General features: G+C 40.1%; 2 protein-coding genes across 2 annotated transcripts in view; one reads left to right on the forward strand and one right to left on the reverse strand.

Moving 5' to 3' along the window:
* prkg1l (protein kinase cGMP-dependent 1, like) overlaps positions 1 to 17,132 on the reverse strand; it is a 43,740-nt gene extending 26,608 nt beyond the window's left edge. The window contains exons 1-5 of the mRNA XM_077223688.1: positions 17,004 to 17,132; positions 16,574 to 16,803; positions 11,315 to 11,432; positions 11,052 to 11,218; positions 6,917 to 7,030 (exon numbers count right to left, since the gene is read on the reverse strand). Of these exons, the coding sequence (XP_077079803.1) occupies positions 6,917 to 7,030; positions 11,052 to 11,218; positions 11,315 to 11,432; positions 16,574 to 16,778 (604 nt within the window). The 5' untranslated portion in view covers positions 16,779 to 16,803; positions 17,004 to 17,132. The remainder of the gene's footprint in view (positions 1 to 6,916; positions 7,031 to 11,051; positions 11,219 to 11,314; positions 11,433 to 16,573; positions 16,804 to 17,003) is intronic.
* A 2,404-nt stretch (positions 17,133 to 19,536) lies between these two features.
* b2ml (beta-2-microglobulin, like) lies at positions 19,537 to 23,697 on the forward strand. Its single transcript, XM_077223731.1, has 4 exons — positions 19,537 to 19,998; positions 20,670 to 20,945; positions 21,379 to 21,402; positions 22,537 to 23,697. Exons 1-3 carry the CDS (start codon positions 19,935 to 19,937, stop codon positions 21,390 to 21,392), a joined length of 354 nt encoding a protein of 117 aa, XP_077079846.1. The 5' UTR covers positions 19,537 to 19,934; the 3' UTR covers positions 21,393 to 21,402; positions 22,537 to 23,697.

The raw sequence follows: 23,697 nt of genomic DNA on the forward strand, positions 1-23,697 counted from the left end.
AAAAATTATAAGGCAGCGCTGGTGGGTAAATTATAAAGACATGGATGAATGTGAGGTTGTCAGCACTGACGCTATTCGAGAATTGCGTCGTGCAAAAACAGATAAACTATACTGGGGAGGGACGGTTTTGAGAAATCGTTTCTCCTCTACGTCCTCTGGGGGGCGACTCTCTGAGGAGGGTCGCAGCACTGCCATTTCGGTTGTTTTCCTGCTGGTGACCACGGAGTGATATATATATATATATATATAAGTTTATTCTGATTTAAAAATAAAGAAAAATAAGATAAAATTATTTCTGTTCTTCTGGACGATCCGCTTTCAAAAAACTAATGAAATAAACCATTCAGCGGCTTTCCAGAGGGTTCTTCCTAACAATCTAATGTTCCTGAGACTACTGGGCGGAGCAGTCTCGGTCTACTAAGCTCCTCCCAGCACAGAGTGCAAAACGAGCATCGCCATTTGGGCTCCTCCACAATTGAGGGGGACTTGGGTGGCGGTAGCGGGCTAGCCAGTTAGAGATATGCAAGATCTGAGGACTATTTTATCTCTAAAAAAAGCTTGGACAAATAGGAAGCCCTGACGCCGAAGCTATCAGCCTTGTAAAGGGTGGTCCCCTCCAGGGTAGGGATGGTTTTGAGAAATCTCCTAGGCGCCCTCTGGGGTGCGACTCTCTGAGGAGGGTCGCAGCGCTGCCAGTTCGGTTGTCCCCTGCCGGTTCGCCGTTCAGGGCACGGAGGTGTCAGCGTCCCCATACGATCCTCTGAAGAGGGTCATAGGAACTAAGTTATTTAGAGGTAGGCAAGTTCTGAGGACTGTATTCATCTCTAATAAAGCTTAGACAGGAAGTCCTGTCGTAAAAAAACCCACAAAAAAAACAATGCTATCAGGCTTCTGAGGGCTCCTCCGGGGCAGGGACGGTTTTGAGAAATCGTTTCTCCTCGGCGCCCTCTGGGGTGCGACTCTCTGAGGAGTGTCGCAGCGCTGCCAGTTCGGTTGTTCCCTGCCGGTTCTCCGTTTAGGGCACCAAGGTGTCAGCGTCCCCATATGATCCTCCGAGGAGGGTCGTAGAACGGTCGGTTCCGTTGTTCCCTGCCGGTTCGCCGCTTCAGGGCACCGTAGTGACTGTTCAACCAAATCCAGAGGACAGTCTTGAGAGACTGGTTCCCCTTGTAGAATTTCTGGCAGCGTGGAAACTACTCCCCCATATTTCTCAGTGGGTCCTGCACACTATAGAAAAGGGTTCAGAATTCGGTTCTTGTCCGCCAAGATTTCTAGGGGTCCTCCCCACTGTGGTGGACCCCGAGCAGGCTTTGGTTATGGAGCAGGAAGTACTGACACTTCTGCAAAAGGAGCTGTAGAAGGGGTTCCTCCTCCCGGCAGACAGTCACGGTTTTACTGCCATTACTTCATTGTTCCAAAAGAAGATGAGGGTTTGCCTCCAACTCTATACCTACGTCAATTAAACAGCAGGTTTCAGAATCTTAAGTTTAAAGTATGCTTACGCTAAATATGATTGTGTCACAGACTCAGTCCGAGGACTGGTTTGTCACAATAGACTTATTGGACGCTTACTTATCTATCCATCCTCATTACAGGAGGTTCCTGAGGTTTGCTTTCAGGGGCGAAGCATACCAGTATTGGGTTATTCCTTTCGGCCTAGGTTATCACCCCGCACCTTTTACAATATGCGTGGATGCAGCTCTGTCTCCTCTGAGATTCCAGGGCATCTGCGTATTAAATTATATCGACGATTGGTTGATTTTAGCTCAGTCCGAGCTTTTGGCAGTTCAACATCGAGATGTCGTTCTGTCCCACATAAGGGGGTTGGGGTTGCGGCTCAACACCAAAAAGAGTGTACTCCTCCCAGCTCAGAGGACCACTCTTCTAGGTGTATTGTGGGATTCGACAACAATGCAAGCACGTAAAGAATGTAAAACTAGGTCAGTCACTCACTGCAAAACAGTCTCTGAGACTGTTGGGGCTCATGGTAGTTGCGTCCAACGTAGTTACTTTTAGCCTTCTGTACATGAGACCCCTGCAGTGGTGGCTCGGGACCAAGGGGTTTTCTCCGAGGGGAAATCCGTTTTCGCATGATCAAGGTCATGAGGCTATGCCTTCGTGCCTCGGTCATGTGGAAGAAACCTTGGTTCCTCGCCCAGGGCCCAGTGCTGGGGGCTTCTTGTCGACGCGTCACGCTATCGACGGATGCTTCCCTCACAGGATGGGGGGCGGTCATGAGTGGCGGCTCGGTGAAAGGTCTTTGGTTGGGGCTCATGGCAGATGCGTCCAACGTAGTTACTTTTGGCCTTCTGTACATGAGACCCCTGCAGTGGTGGCTCAGGACCAAGGGGTTTTCTACGAGGGGAAATCCGTTTTCGCATGATCAAGGTCACGCGGCTATGCCTTCGTGCCTCGGTCATGTGGAAGAACCTTGGTTCCTCGCCCAGGCCCAGTGTTGGGGGCTTCTTGTCGACGCATAATGCTATCGACGGATGCTTCCCTCACAAGACGGGGGCAATCATGAGTGGTTGCTCGGCGAAGGGTCCGGACACCACACTGATGGTCTTGTATATCAGAGCAGATATCCTGTTGAGGCAGGGTCTGTGGCCCGGGGAATGGAGACTTCACCCCTAGGCGGTGGAGCTTCTTAGGGAGAACTTCGGTCAAACTACAAGTCGACCTTTCGCATCGCTTGTACAATGCATTGCCCTTGTGGTTCTCCCTCCCGCATCCAGCTCCGCTTGGACTGGATGTGATGTAATAGTTGTGGTTGCCGCTACACCTATACGCTTTTCCCGATCTCTTTGCTCCTGGGAGCTCTGGAGTTGTGGATACTGTGGGCTCGGCCTCTGAGGGGGCCCAGCTCATAGATTCAGGTCTCTCGACCGAGGTCGTGGAGACCATACTCCAGTCTAGAGCTCCCTCCACGAGAAGACTAAATATGCTGTTCTCTGCCTGGTGCAGAGATCGCCTTCTGAATCTTGTTTCTGCCCTGTTGGTACAGTACTTGATTTCTGTAATGAATGTTTCTTTGCTGGGTTATCTCTGAGTAGAGATCCTTAATTTCGTCTTCTCCGTGGTACATGAGGCTGAGGCCTGCACGTACTTGGATTTGCACCTGGTTTGGTGGTAGTATTTCCTCACCCCAGGTCGGGTTGTATTTCTGGGTCCCTACTAAATGTGCGGGTCATTTGTGCTCCAGGCCTTCTGTCCTCCACCTTTAATACCCCAGATAAGGAAAATCTTAAATCTGTTATGCCCTGTCCGGGCTTTGGATGCGTATGTCCACAGAGCTGCTCAGTGGCGTTTATCAGAACAATTATTTGTCTGCTTCAGGTAACTTAAGATAGGTTGGCCTGCATATAAACAGATAATGAGCAAGTGGGTAGTTGAGGCTATCTCACTTGCTTATGAAGCGGCCGGTGTTACGATGTGGTTTGTGTCCTGTCATGTTTAGTGGTTCCCTGTCTTGTCATTAGTTCTCCCAGGTGTTTCTTGTTATCCACGCCCCCTTGTTATCCTGTCTGCTCGTTTGTCTCTGATTATTTAAGCCCTGTGTTTCTGCCCTGTCTTTGTCAGTTATTGAATGCGTTTACGTACCACGAGTGTCTTGTGTCTTGCTTGTTCTGAGTTTACCGAAGTCTGTATTATTAAAGTCTACTGCTGCATTTAGATCCGACTACCGCCTTTGCTTCCACGCAATTCGTGACAGAATAACTGACCACCAGGATCTAGCAGTTAGTACCCGGGAACCACCGACCGTAAAACAAGAGGTACCCATAGTTACCCTTGTTATTCTCCATAGTGATTCATTTCCCACATCTGTTACTTGTTAGCCTCTTGTTATCCTGTGTATCTACCCCTGTGTTTCAGTTGTCTTTTGATGGTTGTTGTCTTTGCACATGTTTGTACAGATGTTGCGCTTATTGGTCCCTGTTTGGATTATTTTCAAATTCATTCCTCTTTGGATTATCTTGGTTTATGTGTTTGGTTAATAAACTGCTGCAAATAGATCTTTGCCTCTCCTCTTCCCTGCGCTACCGTAACATTCTTTCCTGACTTCTTGTTCCAAACTTTGTGTTTCCAAAACTTTGAAACTTTGGGAGTGCGTTTGAAAAAACTTTGAAACCTTGTTCCAAACTTTGAGAGTGTGTTTCCCAAAAGCATCGTTAGCCAACAAAGGTTGCAAATTCCTTTGAACTCTATTGGTATCAACAGAACTTGCAACCATAGTTGGCTTTGGGAAACTATGGAAGCTTGTTTCCGCCACAGAATAAAAAAAAATAGGTAATTGCGACTTTTTATCTTTAGAATTGTGTCGCAATTGTGAGTTATAAAGTCAGAATTGCATGATTTAAAAACACAATTGCGGGTTATAAAGTCAGCATTGTGTGATATAAAGTCACAATTCTGAGAAAAAAAGCCAGTCTTTTTTCTCCAGAAATTGAATATATAACTTGCAATTCTGACTTTATTTCTCGCAATTGCGAGATTATATCTCGCAGTTCTGACTTTATTTCTACAATTCTGACTTTTTCTTGAAATTGCGAGTTTATATCTCACAATTCTGACTTTATTTCTCGCAATTGCAAGTTTATATCTCACAGTTCTGATTTTATTTTTTGCTATTGTGAGTTTCTATCACAAATGAAGTCAGAATTGTGAGATAAAAAGTCGCAATTATCTATTAAATTGTTTTATTCTGTGGCGGAAACAAGCTTCCCTGATTGAGAAACCTGTGTTTATCTTTTACTTAGACCTATAGAAGAGATCAGGTTAGACAGCAAAGATCAGAAAAGAAACAGAGCAGAAAAAAGAGGAGAAAAGTAAAAATAAAGCAATTTCAGGCTGTCACCAATCACAAGACCTGAACAAAACTGAAGAAAAGACTTGAGGAAAGCTTGACCAGAGTCTTAAAATATATAGGGTGTACGGGTAGAAAAAGCCTGAAAATTCAGAAAGAGAGACTGAGAGTGGGAAAATAAAAGAGAAATGCAGAATTGGAAAAGGACATCAACTGAGAGATGAAAATGACACACAATCAAGTCTGACATTCTCTGTCGAAGAAAAGTAAGATCTTGTAAAAAATGATCTGACTTGATTGGATCCTCCATTCACTTTCAATCCATCTTTTTAGTTCGTTCTCTTTCTTTCAGACCTTATTCCTTGTTTTTATATGCTATATTAAAATTAATAGGTCTAGCTGATGTCCCTGTGGCTCAGAATGGGCTCAAGAGAGTATGTGAAATAAGAGAGAGAAGAGGTGTTGAGAGAGTCATAAATCAAAGCATGCTGTGGGGGATACACCTCAAAGAATGAACATTAATTCATCTACCTGACAAAGATATCTTCTTCAGGGTTGGAGAAAGACACAGAAATTACATATTTTCTCTACAGAAACCCCAAAAATGTAACATGCAATCAATGTATTTACATGTAAAAAAAAAAAAAAAAAAAAATCACTGTGACATCTTGCAATTGTGTGACTTTGTGCTTCACAATGTGACTTTTCTTAAAATTACCTTTTTTAAAATTTTATTCTGAGATGGAAACAGGATTTTTAGGATACAGCTGCATTTTGTATTAAAATTAAGAGGTAATATTTCCATAAAATACCAAAGACAACTAGTAATAAGACTTGAAGGATCAACATAATAATCACAACCATGTGGGTTTTGTTGATCTGTCCATTCAATATGCAGTATGTGTTGTGGACTCTGTGGTGTGTTGAAGGCTGAAAATGATTTTTCCTTTGATGTCATATTCCACTAATCTCTCAGTACAGCTTCAGATGGCGGATGGTGGGAATACTCTGATTACCCAGACACACTCAGAGCAGTAAACTGGGAAAAAATTACATATGTAGTACTACTACACTCATTATGTGAACAACTTAGGAGTACATTTTCTACAGAATAATTTTCAAATGAGTTCTTTACTATCTCAACTGCTTCGCCTAGGCAACAATATGAATAAATTGACTTTTTTTTTCAAGTCTTCTGCTTCTCAGATCTTTTTCCAGGAAAATAAGACCAAGACCCCAGTAATCTCATATACTGTAATTTAAAGTTGACATGAAACGGAAGTTTTGATCATCTTTTCTGTTCTATTGCGACATATATCTGTTTGAAACAGCTTTTAGAACAAGAACAAATGTTGGGCAGGACTTGAATTTGTTCACGGGGAATTGATTGGATGGTTGTGGTTTAGTATTGGTGGATCTCATATGAGTGACAGGTTCCCCGCCTCACACCAGTTAACACATAAGAGAAGAGAAAAGATGTCATTGCAAGAGGGAGGAGAGAAAAGGTTAAAAGGGCACATATTAAAAGAAAATAAGTTTACAATTATAAGAATAAGAAAATTATTTTTTAAGATTTTTTTTTTTAAAGAATAAAATTTAAAAATATAAGAAAATTAAGAAAAATAATAATAATAATGTGCATGGATAAATCATTTAAATAAATACAGCAATATACAAAAAAAAAAAAAAAAAAAGGAAGAACGATCCATTTTGATTTTATGGTGACTTTAAAGAGTTTCAGAAGAGATCTCAAACAGATTTGAACAGACGGGTAATCAAAAGACATATTTCTTAGTATGAACTAACCTTTCTCATCAAATTCTTCCAAAACCAAATTATATAATCTATATACTATCCACAGTCATTTTATATCTCTTTACTCCTACTGTATGTCAACAACTGTCCCATTTATTGACAAATGACTTCATTAAGCCCTCTGAGCTCTGTGTGTGAGTGAGTAATGTCAATACCTGTGACAGAGAGTGTGTGTGTGTGTGTGTGTGTGTGTGTGTGTGTGTGTGTGTGTGTGTGTGTGTGTGTGTGTGTGTGTGTGTGTGTGTGTGTGTGTGTGTGTGTGTGTGTGTGTGTGTGTGTGCACACATGTGTCAATACCTGTGACAGTAGTGGAGCAGGTGTGGTTATGAATGAGGGCCAGTTCTTCAAACATCATCCCCGGCTCAATGATGTGCAGCCTCTGGCCAGCCCTGGATACCTCCAATTTTCCCTCTGTTAACAAACACACACACACACACACACACACACACACACACACACACACACACACACACACACACACACACACACACACACACACACACACACACACACACACACACACACACACACACACACACACACATCCCTCAAGGTTTCCGGAAGTGACAGGTGTTGTTGAGTGACAGTATGCCTGTCACATAGACAGATGATCTGAATCTGACCCATCACAGATTTGGCACGGAGAAGCCCAGAGCCAAAACAATTCAGCACATCAGGACAAATACAGCCCTCCTTCTTAACAAATCACGGATTGGGATTATCACAGCTCACGGACAGGTATTGATGAACACTTTAATGGATGGTGATAGATCTCTTCTCCTGCTCTCCATCCTTTTTTTTTCTCACTTGCAACCTGGGTATTTAGACACACACTGAGATTTTAAAACTCATTCCATCGCAAATAACCAGCAAGAATGTTTTCTCTCGTTCTATCTTCCCAGAAGCAGGTCAGTCTCAGACTTCTCTTGCTACCTGCCTGGTCCTGCAAATGCTATGGGAGGTGCATACTAATTATTGTGCCTCAGTCAGAGAAAGGAACAGAACAAATGATTTTCTGAAGTCAACTTGAAATGTTAGTCAAGGTGTCTTACACCAATGACATAATTTATTTTTATGACCGTTTTGCACCTTCTCTTCAACCTTTAGAATTAAACAGGATGTTTTTGATACTGTATCTTTAAGAATTCTATTTGACTCTTTGCTGCTTATTCTTGATTTCAATCAGAATAAAGCACAAGTCTTTTTTAAATGAAGTTGGACTAACAGATATGTATAATTAGAATGCAGCTTGGCTTCGTCCAGCATGTATAAAATCATTCAAATTACATGTACATGAAAATAAATATCAATTGTTGCAGAATTTTGCACCATTGGCATATTACACTTTATTTCGCTAGTTCACTTTAGATATTCTTTATAAGTATCTTTGCAACAATGTCAAATAGCTTCTCGGTTATGTATGTAACCCTCATTCCCTGAAGGAGGGAAGGGGAGACGTTACGTCGACATGCCGACGTAATCAGGATCACTTTAGGGACCCCAATCATCTTATAGTAACCACAGAACGAGCCAATGCAAATTGGCGTGCAAGATCTGAATCTCGAGCCCCGCCCCGCAGTGCGGGTATAAACATGGAAGCGGATGCAAGCACCTTTTGTGTTTCACTGAGGAGCCGAAATTGTGGTGGCCGTACAGCGATAGGTCAAGGAACAGGATCCTTCAGGGAACGAGGGTTACATACATAACCGAGACATTGCTTTTCAGTCAGTCACCTTCGATGTTATGTCGACGTGCCGTTGTAATTGGGATCCCTATGGAAAACGCCACAGTTGTTGCCACTTCCAGTGCCCTGAACAAGCTTCTCAGACCCCCTACTGACTGGGGTGGAAGGCTTTGTGCAGGGAGAGTTTGAATTGTTGTTCCGATATAACCCACACAGTGGAACTCTTGGATAACACTGGGAAAGCTTGCCTTTCCAGGGGAGAGTGACGCTGCAGAAGCCGCATCCTGCCCGAAGGGATGTAACATGTGGAGGATACATAAAATGGACTGGCCGGTAGGGGCAGTACAACATATGGAATGTCACTGGGGTTGCTCCAGCCTGAGAAGGGGGAGGCTACACCAGACAGTGATGGCAGAGCGGACTCTGCCAAGGGAAAGACACGGGCTTACCGCAGGGAGCTGATCGTGGAAGAATACACACATGGGATCGCCGCAGGGATCACAATATATGGGACCCAGCCTAGCACAGGTTACACAAGCATACGAGAACAAGGCCTGGCGTCAGACACTACACCACATCCTGTAACGGATCACAGAGACGGATGTAAATGCAAAAGACTCTTTATTCAGGTGTACACAGACACGAAGGTCAGACACTAAACACAGGTAGACTCTCTCCACAGGTGCAGGACAGGCGATCAGCGCGAGATGGAAGGTGACACAGGGACCTCGGTGAGCGACTGGGGCTGGTGATAACCCGTGAAGACCCAGTGCAGTGCTTGGTAATCCAGTGCAGGTGAAGAATCCAGAAGAGACGAAGAACACAGGGAATCCACGATCCAACACGAACACGAACACAGGAACACACCGGGGAAACCACAACGATCTGACAACATGAGACACGTTACTGAACTTATAAAGGGACAAACGGATTGAAACCAGCTGGCGCTGCTGATCAGCAGTGATCAGTGACCATGCCCACAGACACACATACACACACACAACAACCGCACGCGAGACGAGAGAGAGACAGTGAATCCATAAACCGTGACACATCCGGCTGCCGAAGTGTGCGGAGGAACTCTGGAGGATTTGCCTTGGTGGGGAACTCGACTGGAGCAAAAAGCGCGGGTATCCGCTCCATGTGGAGGGGAGGGACGAAGCAAGCCGACACTAGAGCCGGAACTTCGGTGTTGCTGGCTGGTTAAAGTGAGCACACGGAAAGAAATCGGCTCAACGCGTAGGCTATAAAACCTAGCGAACGTGTTAGATGTCACCCAGCCCACAGCTCTACAAATATCTGTCAGCGAGGCACCGTGTGCCAGCGCCCAGGAAGCGACACTCCTAGTGGAGTAGGCTCTCAACCCGAGCAGGCAAGGCACGCCTTGGGCTTTGTAAGCCAAGGCGATGGCGTCCACTATCCAGTGGGCCATCCTCTGCCTCGAGACAGCCTTTCCCTGCTGCTGGACTCCGTAACAGACGAAGAGCTGATCTGAGGTCCTGAGGCTTTGCGTTCGGTCCACGTGTAGGCGCAAAGTGCGAATGGGACAGAGAAAAGCCAGTGCTGGGTCTACCTCCTCCAAGGGCAGCGCTTGCAGGTTCACCACCTGGTCCCGGAAGGGAGTGGTAGGAACCTTGGGCACGTATACGGGCTGGGGATTCCAGGCACAATTCGTCGACCGAAATGAAAGGCCAATGCAACCAGGAGTACTGTCTTCCAGAACAGAATTTTTAACTCTGCTGATTGCAAAGGCTCAAAGGGTGGTCTCTGAAGAGGAGAAAGCAGGCAACTTCAGCGTCTCTTTTGAAATCTTTCTCCTGCATTAGCTCTTTCCACCTGGAAAAAGCTATCCCGACATTGATTCTTGTTTTTTGTAATCTCCCGTCACGTTTCCTTTTACGTTCAATTTTGGACTTTTTTGGCGACAAGGATTTCTTCTCCTGTGGCTTGGCATATGTATGGCATTAAAAATAACAGTGCAATGCAGCCTTTTAAACTTGCCGGGGCAGTGACAAGCGCCTCTCACTGCTCTACTCCTCCGTTTCTGCTGCTTTCAGTTACGTAACGCTGGCTCTGAACGAAAACGCATTGTGGAAACGCGCTGGCCTAGTACTTTTTGACCCTCTCTGCTAATATAGTTTTTCAAGATGGCGGAACAACATGGAAGCCTCCGTGGACCTACCCGTCACATGTAAAGATAATAAATTCTTTGTTTACGAGGATAAGTCAGATAATTGGCAGAGGTATTTGTACTTCATTGAGGACATATTTATGAATAATAATTATGTTATTATAATATTGATTTTAGATAATGAAATACCTAAAAAAACTACACATTGTCTCTTTAAAGAAAAAGATGAACAATACCATAACATAAGCACATCTCACTGCAATCCATAAGAAAGAAAGAAAGAAAGAAAGAGAGAAAGAAGGAGAAAGAAAGAAAGAAAGAAAGAAAGAAAGAAAGAAAGAAAGAAAGAAAGAAAGAAAGAAAGAAAGAAAGAAAGAAAGAAAGAAAGAAAGAAAGAAAGAAAGAAAGAAAGAATTTAGAATATGCCTGGAGGCTTGACTAGACCTTGGCTAATAATGAGTGACTTTTGAGCACTTGGTTATAAGATAACCATGTAAGCACTGGGATCTGTGAATGTTCACAAATCAACATGCAGTGTGAGTCCAAAGAAAACATGTACCATTCTGAGCGGGATTATGAGGTGAGAAAAACTCTTTCAGTCTAGCACTCTTCCTCACCTTCAACAATGTATGCCTGGGTTCCATTATCCCCTTCCTGGACAAAACACACACCCTGTTTGAGCGTGATGGGATAGGCAGAATCCACCAAACACAGCATCTGATCCCTGTCTAGATATTTCATGCACTCATTTTCTGCTAAAGCCGATTCTATCAGCCTCTTTGACCTGAAAGAAATAAACATAGATAGACAAAGAGTTACACTGGGGAAATTTAGCACTAGGAGACATGAGTATGTGTTCGAATTTTAAAAGGGTTCTTACTCTTCACTCTTGCTATGGCTGATTGGTGGGTTTTGTAAGACTAGTTTTGACTCCATGGTTACTGAATCTGTAACCAGAGCTTTTCTCCTCACTCTTAGGGAAGAAGCACGTTGTTGACCTAAATGCAAATGAAAAGAGAGTAATGAATATCGGTACTAAGATAAAATAAAAAAAAGACAGGGTAATTACATCTGAACTCTGAGCAGTTTGTTGACGTATACTGCATATAAAAATGTTTGCTTTTTCATCGGCTATTATGGTTGCACTAATGTATTATTCTTTCGTCCTTGACTTTATGTCTATTGGGATTCAGTAGGTTGTACTTTATAAAAGTTTAGAATATTACTTAATTTAAAACTCAATTAACATAAACTTCAAATGTCAGTAACAATTAAAAATGTGTGCATGTGTGTAGATTCATGCAGTCCAGTGTTAGCACTCTTAGAAGAGACATGGCCATATGGAACGACAACTTACCCACTGTAATGTTCATAAATATTAATAGGGAAACCAGAATTAGGAAAGTCTACAAAGGACCAACCATTACATTGCTATGTAACCTATCAAAAAACAGTCACTGGCAGTGTGGAGGGGGCTTCAACGGGAGTGACAATGTTGAGCTGCTGGAGTTCACAAAGTTTATCTATATGCAAATACGAAGTGATTCAGAAACCACTAATGCAAATGAAAACAAAGGCCCTGATGCATTTTCATTTATCTGATAGCAAGTTAACGTCTCTAAATACAGGTGTAAATGGGACATAACTCATTTTGAGCTTGTCCACTTTTGACCACTTCCAGAGCTATTTGAAAACACATTCAACCGAATTGCTTTTGTAGTGTATTTAACAAAAGGCCACCTACACTTCGCCTACTGACCTAATACATAATCATTGTGGGACGTGCTGAAAGAAAGCGCACCAAAACATTATGCAATTCAAACTTTGCTGCATTGTAGCAAAACACATGGATTACAAACGAAATTGCAGATGCTTTCTTCATCCTTTTCAGTTGCTTCCTTTCTGATCACACATAATCCACGTAACATGGGTTTGTTCAGTCAATAGTGTTTGTACAATAAATCCTTGTTTCCTAGAAATTGATGTAGTGTGACAAAATAAGAGGAGAGTGTCACAAAGAAATTAAATCAGAAGTGGTCACAGAATACATGCATTTTAATAGGTGGAAACAGTACGTCTCGGCACTGAAAATGCATCTTAACACCAGGTGGAAACAGGGCAGAGAACTTCACACCATCCATTCCCGGAAGAGATTGTTCCAAACATTTTTTGGGGAATATAATAGATGATATTTTGAAGAATGTTGGCAACCTAAAAATTATTAGAACTCACTGACTTCAAATATATGGTAAAAAAAAAAAAAATTCTCAAATTATCTTCTTTTATGATCCACAGAAGAAAGTAAGTTGTGGCCTTTCATACGCTAGAAGGTAAAGGGAGTCATATCACAGGGGTAAGTTTCTGGCATTTTGATGAAAGATTATGACAGCAAAAAATTGCTAATGAAATGATTTAAAAAATATATTTGCATGGGCGTAGAATACGACATGCCCCCTGCACTTTTAATAAAACGTAAATTCGTCCACTGTACTTTTCTTCAGACAAGTGGGTTCATGTAGAGGTTTTTATGGGCCAATGTGAATAAATCTAGATTCAAATACAAAAAGACGAGATAGTCTACACATAATGACAGAGCCATTATGGACAGTGCAACGCTCTCTGGGCTAAGCTCTGGATTTTCCCTGTCGAGAGCAGGCTCAGGGACTTCACTTTCTGGAGCAGACTCTGGAATTTCACTGGCTGGAACGGACTCGCTGATTTCTCCCACTGGAGTGGACTATGGAATTTCCCCCACTGGAATAAACAATCGGAGTGGACTCTGGATGTGGGGACTAGAGAGGGGAAGATTTCTTCAGAGGCACCTGGATGGGAATAAACGCAGGACTTATGCTACCAGGTCAATGCTGTTCGAAAACACCTTCCGGGCTCGAGGGAAGACTGGAGGAATGAATGACATGGTTTCGATATTGAGGGATGTGGAGGGTTCAGTCGCAGGTTTGGGGTGAGTTTGAGCACCCAAACGCACTCAGGATGGAACTGGATGAGGGTTTGTATTGTCCTTTAACTTCATCATGAAATGATGACACCATGAAATCCGAATGATTTAGTCAGAGGACGTAATTAATATAATCAAATAAGTCAGTGGTTCTCAAACCTGTTCTGGAGTACCATCAGCCCTGCTTATTTTGGATGTCTCCCTCATCTATAACACCTGATTCAACTCATGCGCTCATTAGTAGAGACTGCTAGACCTGAAATGTATATGTCAGATATAGGGAGACATACAAAATTGTGTGCAGGGCTGGTGGTACTCCAGGACAGGTTTGAGAACCACTGAACTAAGGGTATATAACATTCACCACATAAATCATCATCCAGTCCCATCAAAAAGCAAGCATTTGGCGTAGAATCGCTCCGGCTCAACAGATGGGCATATTCCAAAAACTCCTCCACATAACGCTCTAGAGGTCGGCTGTTTTGACAGATGGAGTACAGAAGATTGTCCTCAGCCTGTCTTCTTCTGTCAGCCAGGTCCATGAACTGAGTCTTCAGGACTAGGTCCTGGATCCTGTCACGTGGATGGCTGTAATGAAGCGACCGACGAAGGAGATATGCAAAATAGTTCTTTAATCCATGAATCAAAATAATAAAATAGAAGAACAACTCAGAGAAAACACAACCACATACATATTGACATGAAACAATCCAGGACAAAGAACTAACAGAAACTGAGGGCTTAAATACACAGGGCAAACAAAAGAGCTAACGAGTTAATCAATGAGGGACAGGTGAATAGGATGAATCAAATAAAACACATGGGAAAACAGGGTCAAAGGAAAACAGCAACTGAACATCATGAAATCTGACAAGACAGAACATAACCCTAACAGTGACATCGCAATCATGTTGCATTGTGGTCTATGGATCTGCCTGAAGTGTACATATTGAGTAGACTCACTCACTCCATTACACTTGAATTTTTTTCCCCATATCTGCAGACGAAACCCAATAAACACTGTCATGTTATCTTGCGTTCTGAGGCGGATACCTGGTATTTGGGAGTGCAATCGTGTGAGACACTTCTGGGACTGGCAGGTTATTATACCCAGCCACTGTGATGACAGACTTTGGCTCAGGCATTTCAGAGTGACAAAACCAACATTTGATATGCTGTGCAATAAAACTGGTCCCCTGGTTAGTCCAGTTATCCAATCACATCCTCTGTTGAGGAAAAGCCACATGAGTTTTTTTTGCTGCGCATCAATAATGAGTCATTTGGTAAATGTATTGTAGTTTATGCGCATGTCTTCTTATTGGGTAAAACAAAACCTCCACAAGTTTTTAAACGCATTTTTTAAATATCGTGTGCCTCTTGCAGTTTCCATTACACATTTTTTTATGTGATATCACAAAATTTTCATACAAGGGGATGTAAAGATAGCTTTACTCCCCTTAGTTTTCCAGTAATGACGCCTGCTATTTGTTGGTTATTTGGTAACTAAACAGAATTTCATCAAGTTTAGAGACAACATGTCACAATGTTGAGATTGCACACTAACTGGCTACTGTTTTAATTCCGATCTTGATTCAATATCGATTCATCTGAATAAATATCAGGTAGCTACAGTAGCTACATGTTCATTTTTCTCAATTACGGAAAACATCTCTCAACTAATGCTGTAAACATTAAAGTCCCCCAGTAGACAATAATTGTATCTCTTAAAACTCATCGTTGATCACCAAAACGACATATTTAAACGTTTTTCCTAAAAAACAATATCTTAATGCCTTAAAATAGCTTGTATGAAAATCTAAACCCTTATATTAGCAGCACCTCCACTCACTCACACTAGCTCAGAGATACACTCGGTCAACTTTACTGTAGAAAACGACTCACAATGGCAAGTGGAAAATACTGGTTTAATTCATTTATATATGGAAGAGTGAATTATACAGGCTCGTCTACAAGTCGTTGTATCAGAATGGTAATGCGTTTAATGTATCGCTCTCTACAACATCGGACACATAACGGTAATTAATATGATTAGACTTTTGCTTGTCTACGTTATCAAGCTAATAATGTGATGCTAATGTTACACAAACCATGTTCCCATTCGCCATCTCAGAGTCAAAGAGCGCTTTCTAAAAATCAGCCTTAGGTAAACACTTTAAACAACTCAGAACGTCAGTGGAGAAAGGCATAGTTCATCATAACATCGTAATATACGTCATATACATAATTCACCCGCTATATTGCTAAATGTTCACGGTTTTTCATACCAACAGAAAAATATACCGGGATAACCTGGCTTCTCTTGAGACTTCTAAGAATGTCTTTGGTTCACTGCAGTTTTAAGAAGAAGAAGATACTTAATAGTGTTGACTTATGAATTTGCTCATGGTTTGTCTTAAAGCATATTAAAAACACCATATAGAAAGACAGAAATGATTTTCACCACAGGAATATTTAATATGCTTTTTTATATAATAGCGTTATAATATTTTAAATGATATGATTAAAAATATAATAAATACGTAATACAGTGCATATAGATAGCAAAATACTCCTATATTTATTTTTTCTAGATAACATCATGGTTATCAAATGGCTTTTCTGGGGTAAATGTAAGGTGTTTACAAGCTTATTGACCTGAAACCCTGATTGAGCGATTACATGAGATATGATACATTTCTTTAAGTTGTACTGTATCTTTCAACATACCTTCTGATGTTCATTCCTGTTAATTTACTATTAACAAGTAGTAAAGAGGAAGAGATGATCGATTCACATCCTGCGCTGAGCGCCAAAACCTTTTTTTATTGTTTGAATTTCGTATAAAATTGACAGAATTTAAAAGCTGAGAATCTGTTTCATATATAAATAGCCTGCTCTGTCTTGTCTGTCAGTGTCAGTGTCATCTTTGCTTCGATTTTTGTGAAAATGGATGTAGCGTCAGAGCGTGAAAACAGATTTGTTTGCGTCAGCCACATTTTAATACAGATTTTTTAATATATATTTTATTATTATTAATATTTATTATTGTTTTTTAATAATACGTTTTTATTTAAATATTTTTTTCAAAAAAAAAAAACAGAAATAAAAACAATCTAGTCAAAATTTATTTCTGACATAGCCTACAGTTTAAAAGACATTTAAAAAATAAAGCGGTTTCAGTACCAGCAGTGGCAGCTGAGATGCCTGCAGCGGAGAGGCGCAGACGGTCGAGCTCCCCCTGCAGGCGTCGTATCAGATCATCTTTAGCGTCCAGTTCAAGCTCCAGCTCGTCGATAAGAGCATCTCTTTGCCGTAACTCCTCAATCTTCAACTGAAGTGCGAACTGAAGATCTCTGAGAGTGCCCATGAGCCCTATATATATGGGCATATAATGGGACTGTGGAGTGAAATAACTGAACAATCCCAATAAATTAATGGCAGACAAAACTCAAGTTGCTCTGCTATATTTTAAGTCTTTAAAGCTCGACGACTGTAATATAGCCTATTAAGGTGCAAGCAGCGCTGCATAATTAAGCCACAAGAAGCTACAACAAAACCCAATTTAGCCTATTTTTAATTTGTTTAAATATAGTATAGCAGAAAAGACATTTACCTGAATAATAGGATCGAGGAACATGGGAATTACAAACAAGGCGAAGGCGATTTTCCCTCAGGAATTACAGCTGGTCAGCTTGTGGAATAGGCTACTTGAGAAATCCAGAGTGTGAATGTTTGAATCATGTCTTCACAGCACTCGCGGTGACATGAGTGCGTGTGTGAGTGTATGTGTGTGTGTATGTGAGAGAGAGAGAGAGAGAGAGAGAGAGAGAGGGGGGGTATATGTAGGAGGGCTCATTCTAATATTTACAGAGAATTAAATACTATGGCCACAGTGTTTAGGCTAGATGACTTGCATAAACTGATGACACAGAATACAAGGTTTTCATTGCTGTTCAACCTTGCATTAAAGTCCCCATGAAATCAAATATTTTAGTTTTTTGGCTTTTAGTATGAAGACGTATGAAGTATGCCATACTGTTATCTCTAAGCTAGTGCTCCAAAACAATGACAAAATTCACATTTAGAAGATATGCATTCAAAACTTACTTCTGCCAATATGGATCAGTGATTTTGATGACATCACTCTGCACTTTTCTGTCCAATCAATTGCTCAGTAGAGTCATTATAGCTACATTATAAATAGACGCTCTAGCTGCACCTAAAATCGGTCACTTGTTCACACAATTACAGTTTTACACTCTATATAGGGGATAGGGAACGATTCAGACGGTGTAAATATTTTTGGGGTGAATGAAGTCTGGTTTCACGTAAGTGTCACACGAAGTGATGATAGCACAGAGCGGATCATAATATACGCGAGTCGCCGCAGACCAGAAAACATATTGGACCCATTTGAATTCTTCACAGAGTGCTATATTATAAAGAAATATGGAGGAGGTTATGAGTAGAAACGGTCAGAGCTCTACGGCTCTGGTCGAGCTGTGATATAAACTAAATGCTATTGGCTATTTTACAAAAGATGAGGAGCTGTTTGATATGTCCCGTCCTGTCTTCCTGTTTCATTGGAAATTACATCAACATATTAAATAATGCTGCATGTTTCAGGGCACTCCAGTGGTCCTTTAAAGATGATGTATCAATGCTGAAAACATGTGGCATGATCTAGCTATATAAATTGAGTAGGACAAAGATATAATTTGAAAGATAGGCATTTGGCTCGATTGTTTTATATAAACTTAAAAAAAAAAACGTGTTCACAAAAGTTGGGCAAATTATTTTATGCTTCTTAAAGGAGCACCAAGCATTTTTCTCTTAATAAAAACAGTTTAACAGTTAGAAATAAATACTTTTCTGTTTAAAAAAAGGCCATTATAAATCATAAATCATAAGTAAACTTGAGTCAATAACTACAAGTGGGTTACCATGATCTTCACTTTAGAATTGATTATGCATTATTCACATTAATTATGATGAACCTGTTGAATGAATGATGAATCATATTTCTTATAGTCCTCTGGGAGTTACGAAAATACATTTCGAATGAAAAAATTGAAGGGACTTGAGCTCTAATGGCACACTTCATGTGGACTTTCACTCACTGAGTCTACAAGTCCGGAGGCCGTCCTATTCATCATTTTAACGCTCTGAAGTGTTCTCAGCAGCGCCCCCTTTGTACCCTTGAAGCGGTCTTCCGCGAAGTCCATATGGATGCAGGCTCCAACTACCCAGGATACCTTGCGAAAGGCCAATCACACAACGGATGGGAGGAGATTTCGCTCATGGACAATTGTTAACATGGCTGAGAAGAAAGTATTTAAGTGTAAGTATCATTACGGTTTTTACAAACCGGTTTTTACAGTTTATACAAACATTATGTTCATCGACCAGTGGTTGATGTCTCAAACATTAGCTAATAGTAGCACACTGAATAATATGATCGCATTATGATTCATTAAATAAATAGAACCGAATGTCAGGGCTTTACTGAGTCATATGTAAACGTAGTAAGAATATTTAAACCTGTAAAGTCATCTGAAACTCACAAACATTTTCATTATGTGTTAAAATTGTAATCTTAGTTCAAATGGAACATTATGTATGTAGTACAATACATCATTTAAATAAGCATGTATCTATTGTGTAATGCCCAGGTGGCATACAAAATATCAAAACTGTATGGGTGTGTAGTTCACATGGAGATTAGTTTTGGAAAAGAAAAGAAATCCTGTTCTCGATCGATGCTAAATAGTATAATTTTATGATATTTCTGATTTTTATGTAATAAAGGAACTGATGAGATGACCTTTCAGTTTATTCGGCTCCGTATGGAGAGGGATAAAGCTCGATCAAGTGTGTCCCAAAAATACCTCTCAATGCGCCCTTGTGGACTCGCGTCAAGGGCCCTATAAGTCTGCACTACATGACATCACCAAAATGTGGACTCTGAGGAAGTCCAGAAGTCCGGAGTGTGCCATTTGGGACAGGGCCTTGATTATGTCAAAGGCTCTGGTCCATGGCGAATTGAATCTTTTTGGATGGTTGTGGTTTGCTATTGGTCGATCTCGTGTGAGTGACAGGTTGCCCCGCCCTCACGCCAGTATACAGGCTATCCGAGAAGAGATGTCATTGCAAGAATTTTGCAAGGAATTTATTTTGATTAAAGATTATGAGTTAAACGAATTGAAAAATTAAATGAAAAAGATGTGCAGGAATAAATAATTTATAATGAATAATGCAATTTAAGAAAAAAGAAAAGGGTCGATTTTTATTTCATGTCGACTGTAATGCAAGTCATCTCAAACATCCGTGCGCCATTATCACCCAGCAAAAGAAAAAGACAATTTATGATTTGTTAAAAAATATTTGAGGGCGGGGTTTAATCTGTTGACCCGAATGTTTTTCCCCTTCCGTATTTCCGCATTTTGTGTTTAGGTAGAGATCTCAAAGGCAAGACGTGGACTCGACTCTGGCGATAACTTTGAAAAGAATCATAGAAAACTGAGACATTACTGGTGTGGAAATCATGTGGTTTAAACTCGCTGTGGTCGCTCTAGTGTTTCTGAGCGCCAGTTGTTCTGCCAAACATGGTAAGTATAACGCTTCTGTTTTCTGACAAAGGTGTTCTGCCAATCTTCTTATGCTATTATTAATGTTTTCAGTTTCAATGCTTTTTACGCAATATATATATCAAATGCGTTCGAATCCTTCAGTAGTTTTAAGAATTATTATGTTTTTCGACCTCAAAGGCTATGACGAACTTCCAGCTAACGCGGGGAATACGGAGGTTAAAATCCTTTAAAATGATTAAAATATCAAACGTATTTATTGTGAACTTTAAATAGCTTGTGGAAATCTGTCAAACATGTTCTTCAAACATGCCTAAGACATGTTTGGTTGTCTGAAACCCCCAGAACATTTTACTTTCACTTTCACTTACGGAAAAAACCTTGTGATTTAGATAAACTCGTTTTACTGGTATAATAATGGTTGGTAGTCATATAGTTTCTTTCAAAGGACTCATGATAACATGCAATTTAATTAAATATTTTATTGTTAAATTATAATAATTAATTTATAATATTTCTTAATAACGAAAAAGACTATGTAGAATACATCATGCATAATTAAATAAGATACATGAAAAATAAAACTTAAGGACAAAGGCAGTAAACACATTTCCATAGGCAATACTGCACTATATAAGTGTAAACAGTATTCACATTTCAAAATAACAATGTTTCCTTTGTGTTGTCTCTAGCTGACCCAACAGTGCAAGTGTACAGCCGCAACCCTGGAGAGTACGACAAAGCAAACGTGTTGATCTGCTATGTGAGCGGCTTTCACCCCCCTGACATCACCATTCAGCTCCTCAAGAACGGGGTGGAGATCCCAGGCAGCACACAGACCGACCTGGCCTTCGAACAGGGCTGGAAGTTCCACCTGACCAGATATGTTGACTTCAAGCCCAAGCTTGGAGAGGATTACACCTGCAAAGTCAGTCACATGGGGGCGCCTGCAAAGTCCTACACGTGGGGTGAGAACAAATCTGGATTTTTAACTGGTCACTGCTTATAGAAGCCCCTTTGTTCTTGATTTTCTATTTATGTTTCTCTGACTTCCAGAAAGTGTTAGCAAGGGTCTAATGTTGGTTCATTTAGGATCTGTTTGGGTTTTTCTCACTTTCTTAGACGTCTGTTCATAGGATCTTAGAGTTTATTCCTCTATCTATCTATCTATCTATCTATCTATCTATCTATCTATCTATCTATCTATCTATCTATCTATCTATCTATCTATCTATCATTTTTGGCTTCTAAATGTCTCATGAATTTTGAAGGTTTCACTCTCTCAACAGCCAGTGATTAACTGCACAAAAAACATTGTGATAATTAAATGAGACTAATGAAATTAAATTAACGGAGACCAACAAAAAAAAATTAATTAATGTTTGTTTTTCTCTCTTGTAGAGCCTGACATGTGAACATACAACAGTAAGTTCTGATTATATTATTATTAGTTTTGAAAAAAAAGGCTTGAATGTTTGCTAATAGTAATTGTTGTTTTGTAATTTACATAATGCACTCAGGGCCGTCGCTAGTGGGGTGAAAGGTGGTGACAATTATATTGATATATAATTATATACTGCCCAGGGGGCCCCATAAAATCCAGCAGTAATACTATATAGGCCCCTGTTGTATGAATAATTCTGATATTTATATAAGTTGTATGCCTGAGATTTAAATGAAAACCTCAAAAACTTGCAATTTTGTTAAATATTTTTTCAAAATATCGGCTTCTCTTACCTCCCTAAAAATGGTATAGTCCGATCTAAGTAATTATTAATTATTCAGTCAGTGACAAACATCAGATGGACCCAATAAAAATGTAAGTCCCACCCCAGCTTGTGAACAGAACCAATCAGAATTGAGGCCTGAAGTTAACCATGAAGTTGGTGGAAGAGCAGGAGACTGAGTGATTGAAAAATGTCGGGGAAAAGAAAACATAAATCAGAGTACCAGAAACGCCATGAAAAGAAGGAGAGAGAGGAGTGTTGTTGTATCCCAGTCGATCAAGACGTTCTTAAAGTATTGTTATTTCGCTGGGAATAAGAAAACACAAATACAACACACTGCACTTGGATGAATACATTTATTAGCTTTATTTAATAATTACCAGTTCCATATTATATTTATTAAAAAATAAGACAATACATGATTTTATTTTTAAAATTTGACTGCATTCTTATCAATTTATCATTATTTTGCTGTTACTTAATTTAAAATTGGTTTTATTGCTTTTTGTTAGTTAATATAGTTGTAATTTTTATAAAAACATTTAACTTTTAAAATAAAGGTTTTACAACAACATCACCATCTTTTGTTGTATGCGGGCCTCCATGCTCATCTATTGTACAGTATATGATATTGGTGGAGGGTGGTGGGGACCCACGTCAATATTTTTTCAGAGGGTCCCGAATTCTCTAGCTACGGCCGTGTTCATGCTATATGTAGTTTATAGCATGTCCTGTGAAACATTTTTTGGTTTATGTATTTCAGTTACTGTCTTTAAAAAAATATTGTTTGCAGGATCATTTATCAGGAAATGTATGCTATTTTTTTTCATAGATTCCTGGAAAACAACAGTTCTTCCATACTCCCATTTTCTCCTAAACTTAAACGTATGCAGTTGCATCTGCTTTATATTCATCATGTAATTTCGGGGTATCCAATCCTGCTCCAGGAGGGATAATATTAACTCCAATCTCACTCCTACCTGGGAGTTTCTATCATCCTGAAGACCTTGATCAGATGGAATAGAGTTGGAGCTAAACTCTGCAGGATAGTTTCCCTCCAGAAGCAGGATTGGACACCCCTCATGTCATTTCTCAGCTTCACTGTTTGGGACAGAGGTGTCTGATCCTGTTCTTGGAAGGTCAGCGTCCAGCAGAGTAATTAAACTCACTGAACCAGGATTGGACACCCCTGCTCTACGATTTGCTGCCGCTGCTGATTAGATTCAGTGGTAATATGTTTTCTAAGAGTATGAAGAGAAATGTCGGTAACACTTTCTTTTATAGTGTCATTGTTACATGTTACATGCACTTACCATAGCAATAACAGTATTGAAATAGCAGCATAATTACATGCAACTAACCCTCAATCAAACCATAATCCCCCCTAACCCTAAAGTAAGTACATGTAGTTAATTAATATAACTCAGTACTTAAATGTATAATTACACTGTAACAATGACACATTAAAATAAAGTGTAACCGAAATGTCTAACTTCCTATGTATTTTAAATACTTTTAATGTATGATTTTGCCATTTTTTGATTTACATGTTTAGTAGGGTGACTGATATCTGTTAAGAGCATGCATATGCCTGTATTGCACTATATATTCAGCAATTTACTATAAACATTGTGTGTGGAATTTCTTGCCTTAATTTAGTCTTCGTGAGCCCTTTTACAACTAAATTACTTTAGTTTGAAATGTAATTAATTTGAAGGTTCAGGAGAAGTGATTTCTCAATTTTAGTGGCATAATTCTTGCAGTCACTGATTCAAACAGTTTTTTTTTGTGTGTAATTTACCATAAATGAAATAGGTTCATTGTCAAATCAAGGATGAAAGATTAAACATTACAAGTTGGTTTAAAAATTAGACTAAAAATGAAAAAGCCTTAGAAACGGAAGCTTACTTTCTATCTATGATGTATGAACATTTGACTGTATAATTCATAATTTTTTGTTATTCAGATAAATAAAATAATTTTTCCCCCTTAA

This window comes from Siphateles boraxobius, unplaced genomic scaffold (genome assembly GCF_051911475.1).
Source record: "Siphateles boraxobius isolate OS27281-9 unplaced genomic scaffold, OSU_SipBor_1 9, whole genome shotgun sequence".
Taxonomy (NCBI): Eukaryota; Metazoa; Chordata; class Actinopteri; order Cypriniformes; family Leuciscidae; genus Siphateles; species Siphateles boraxobius.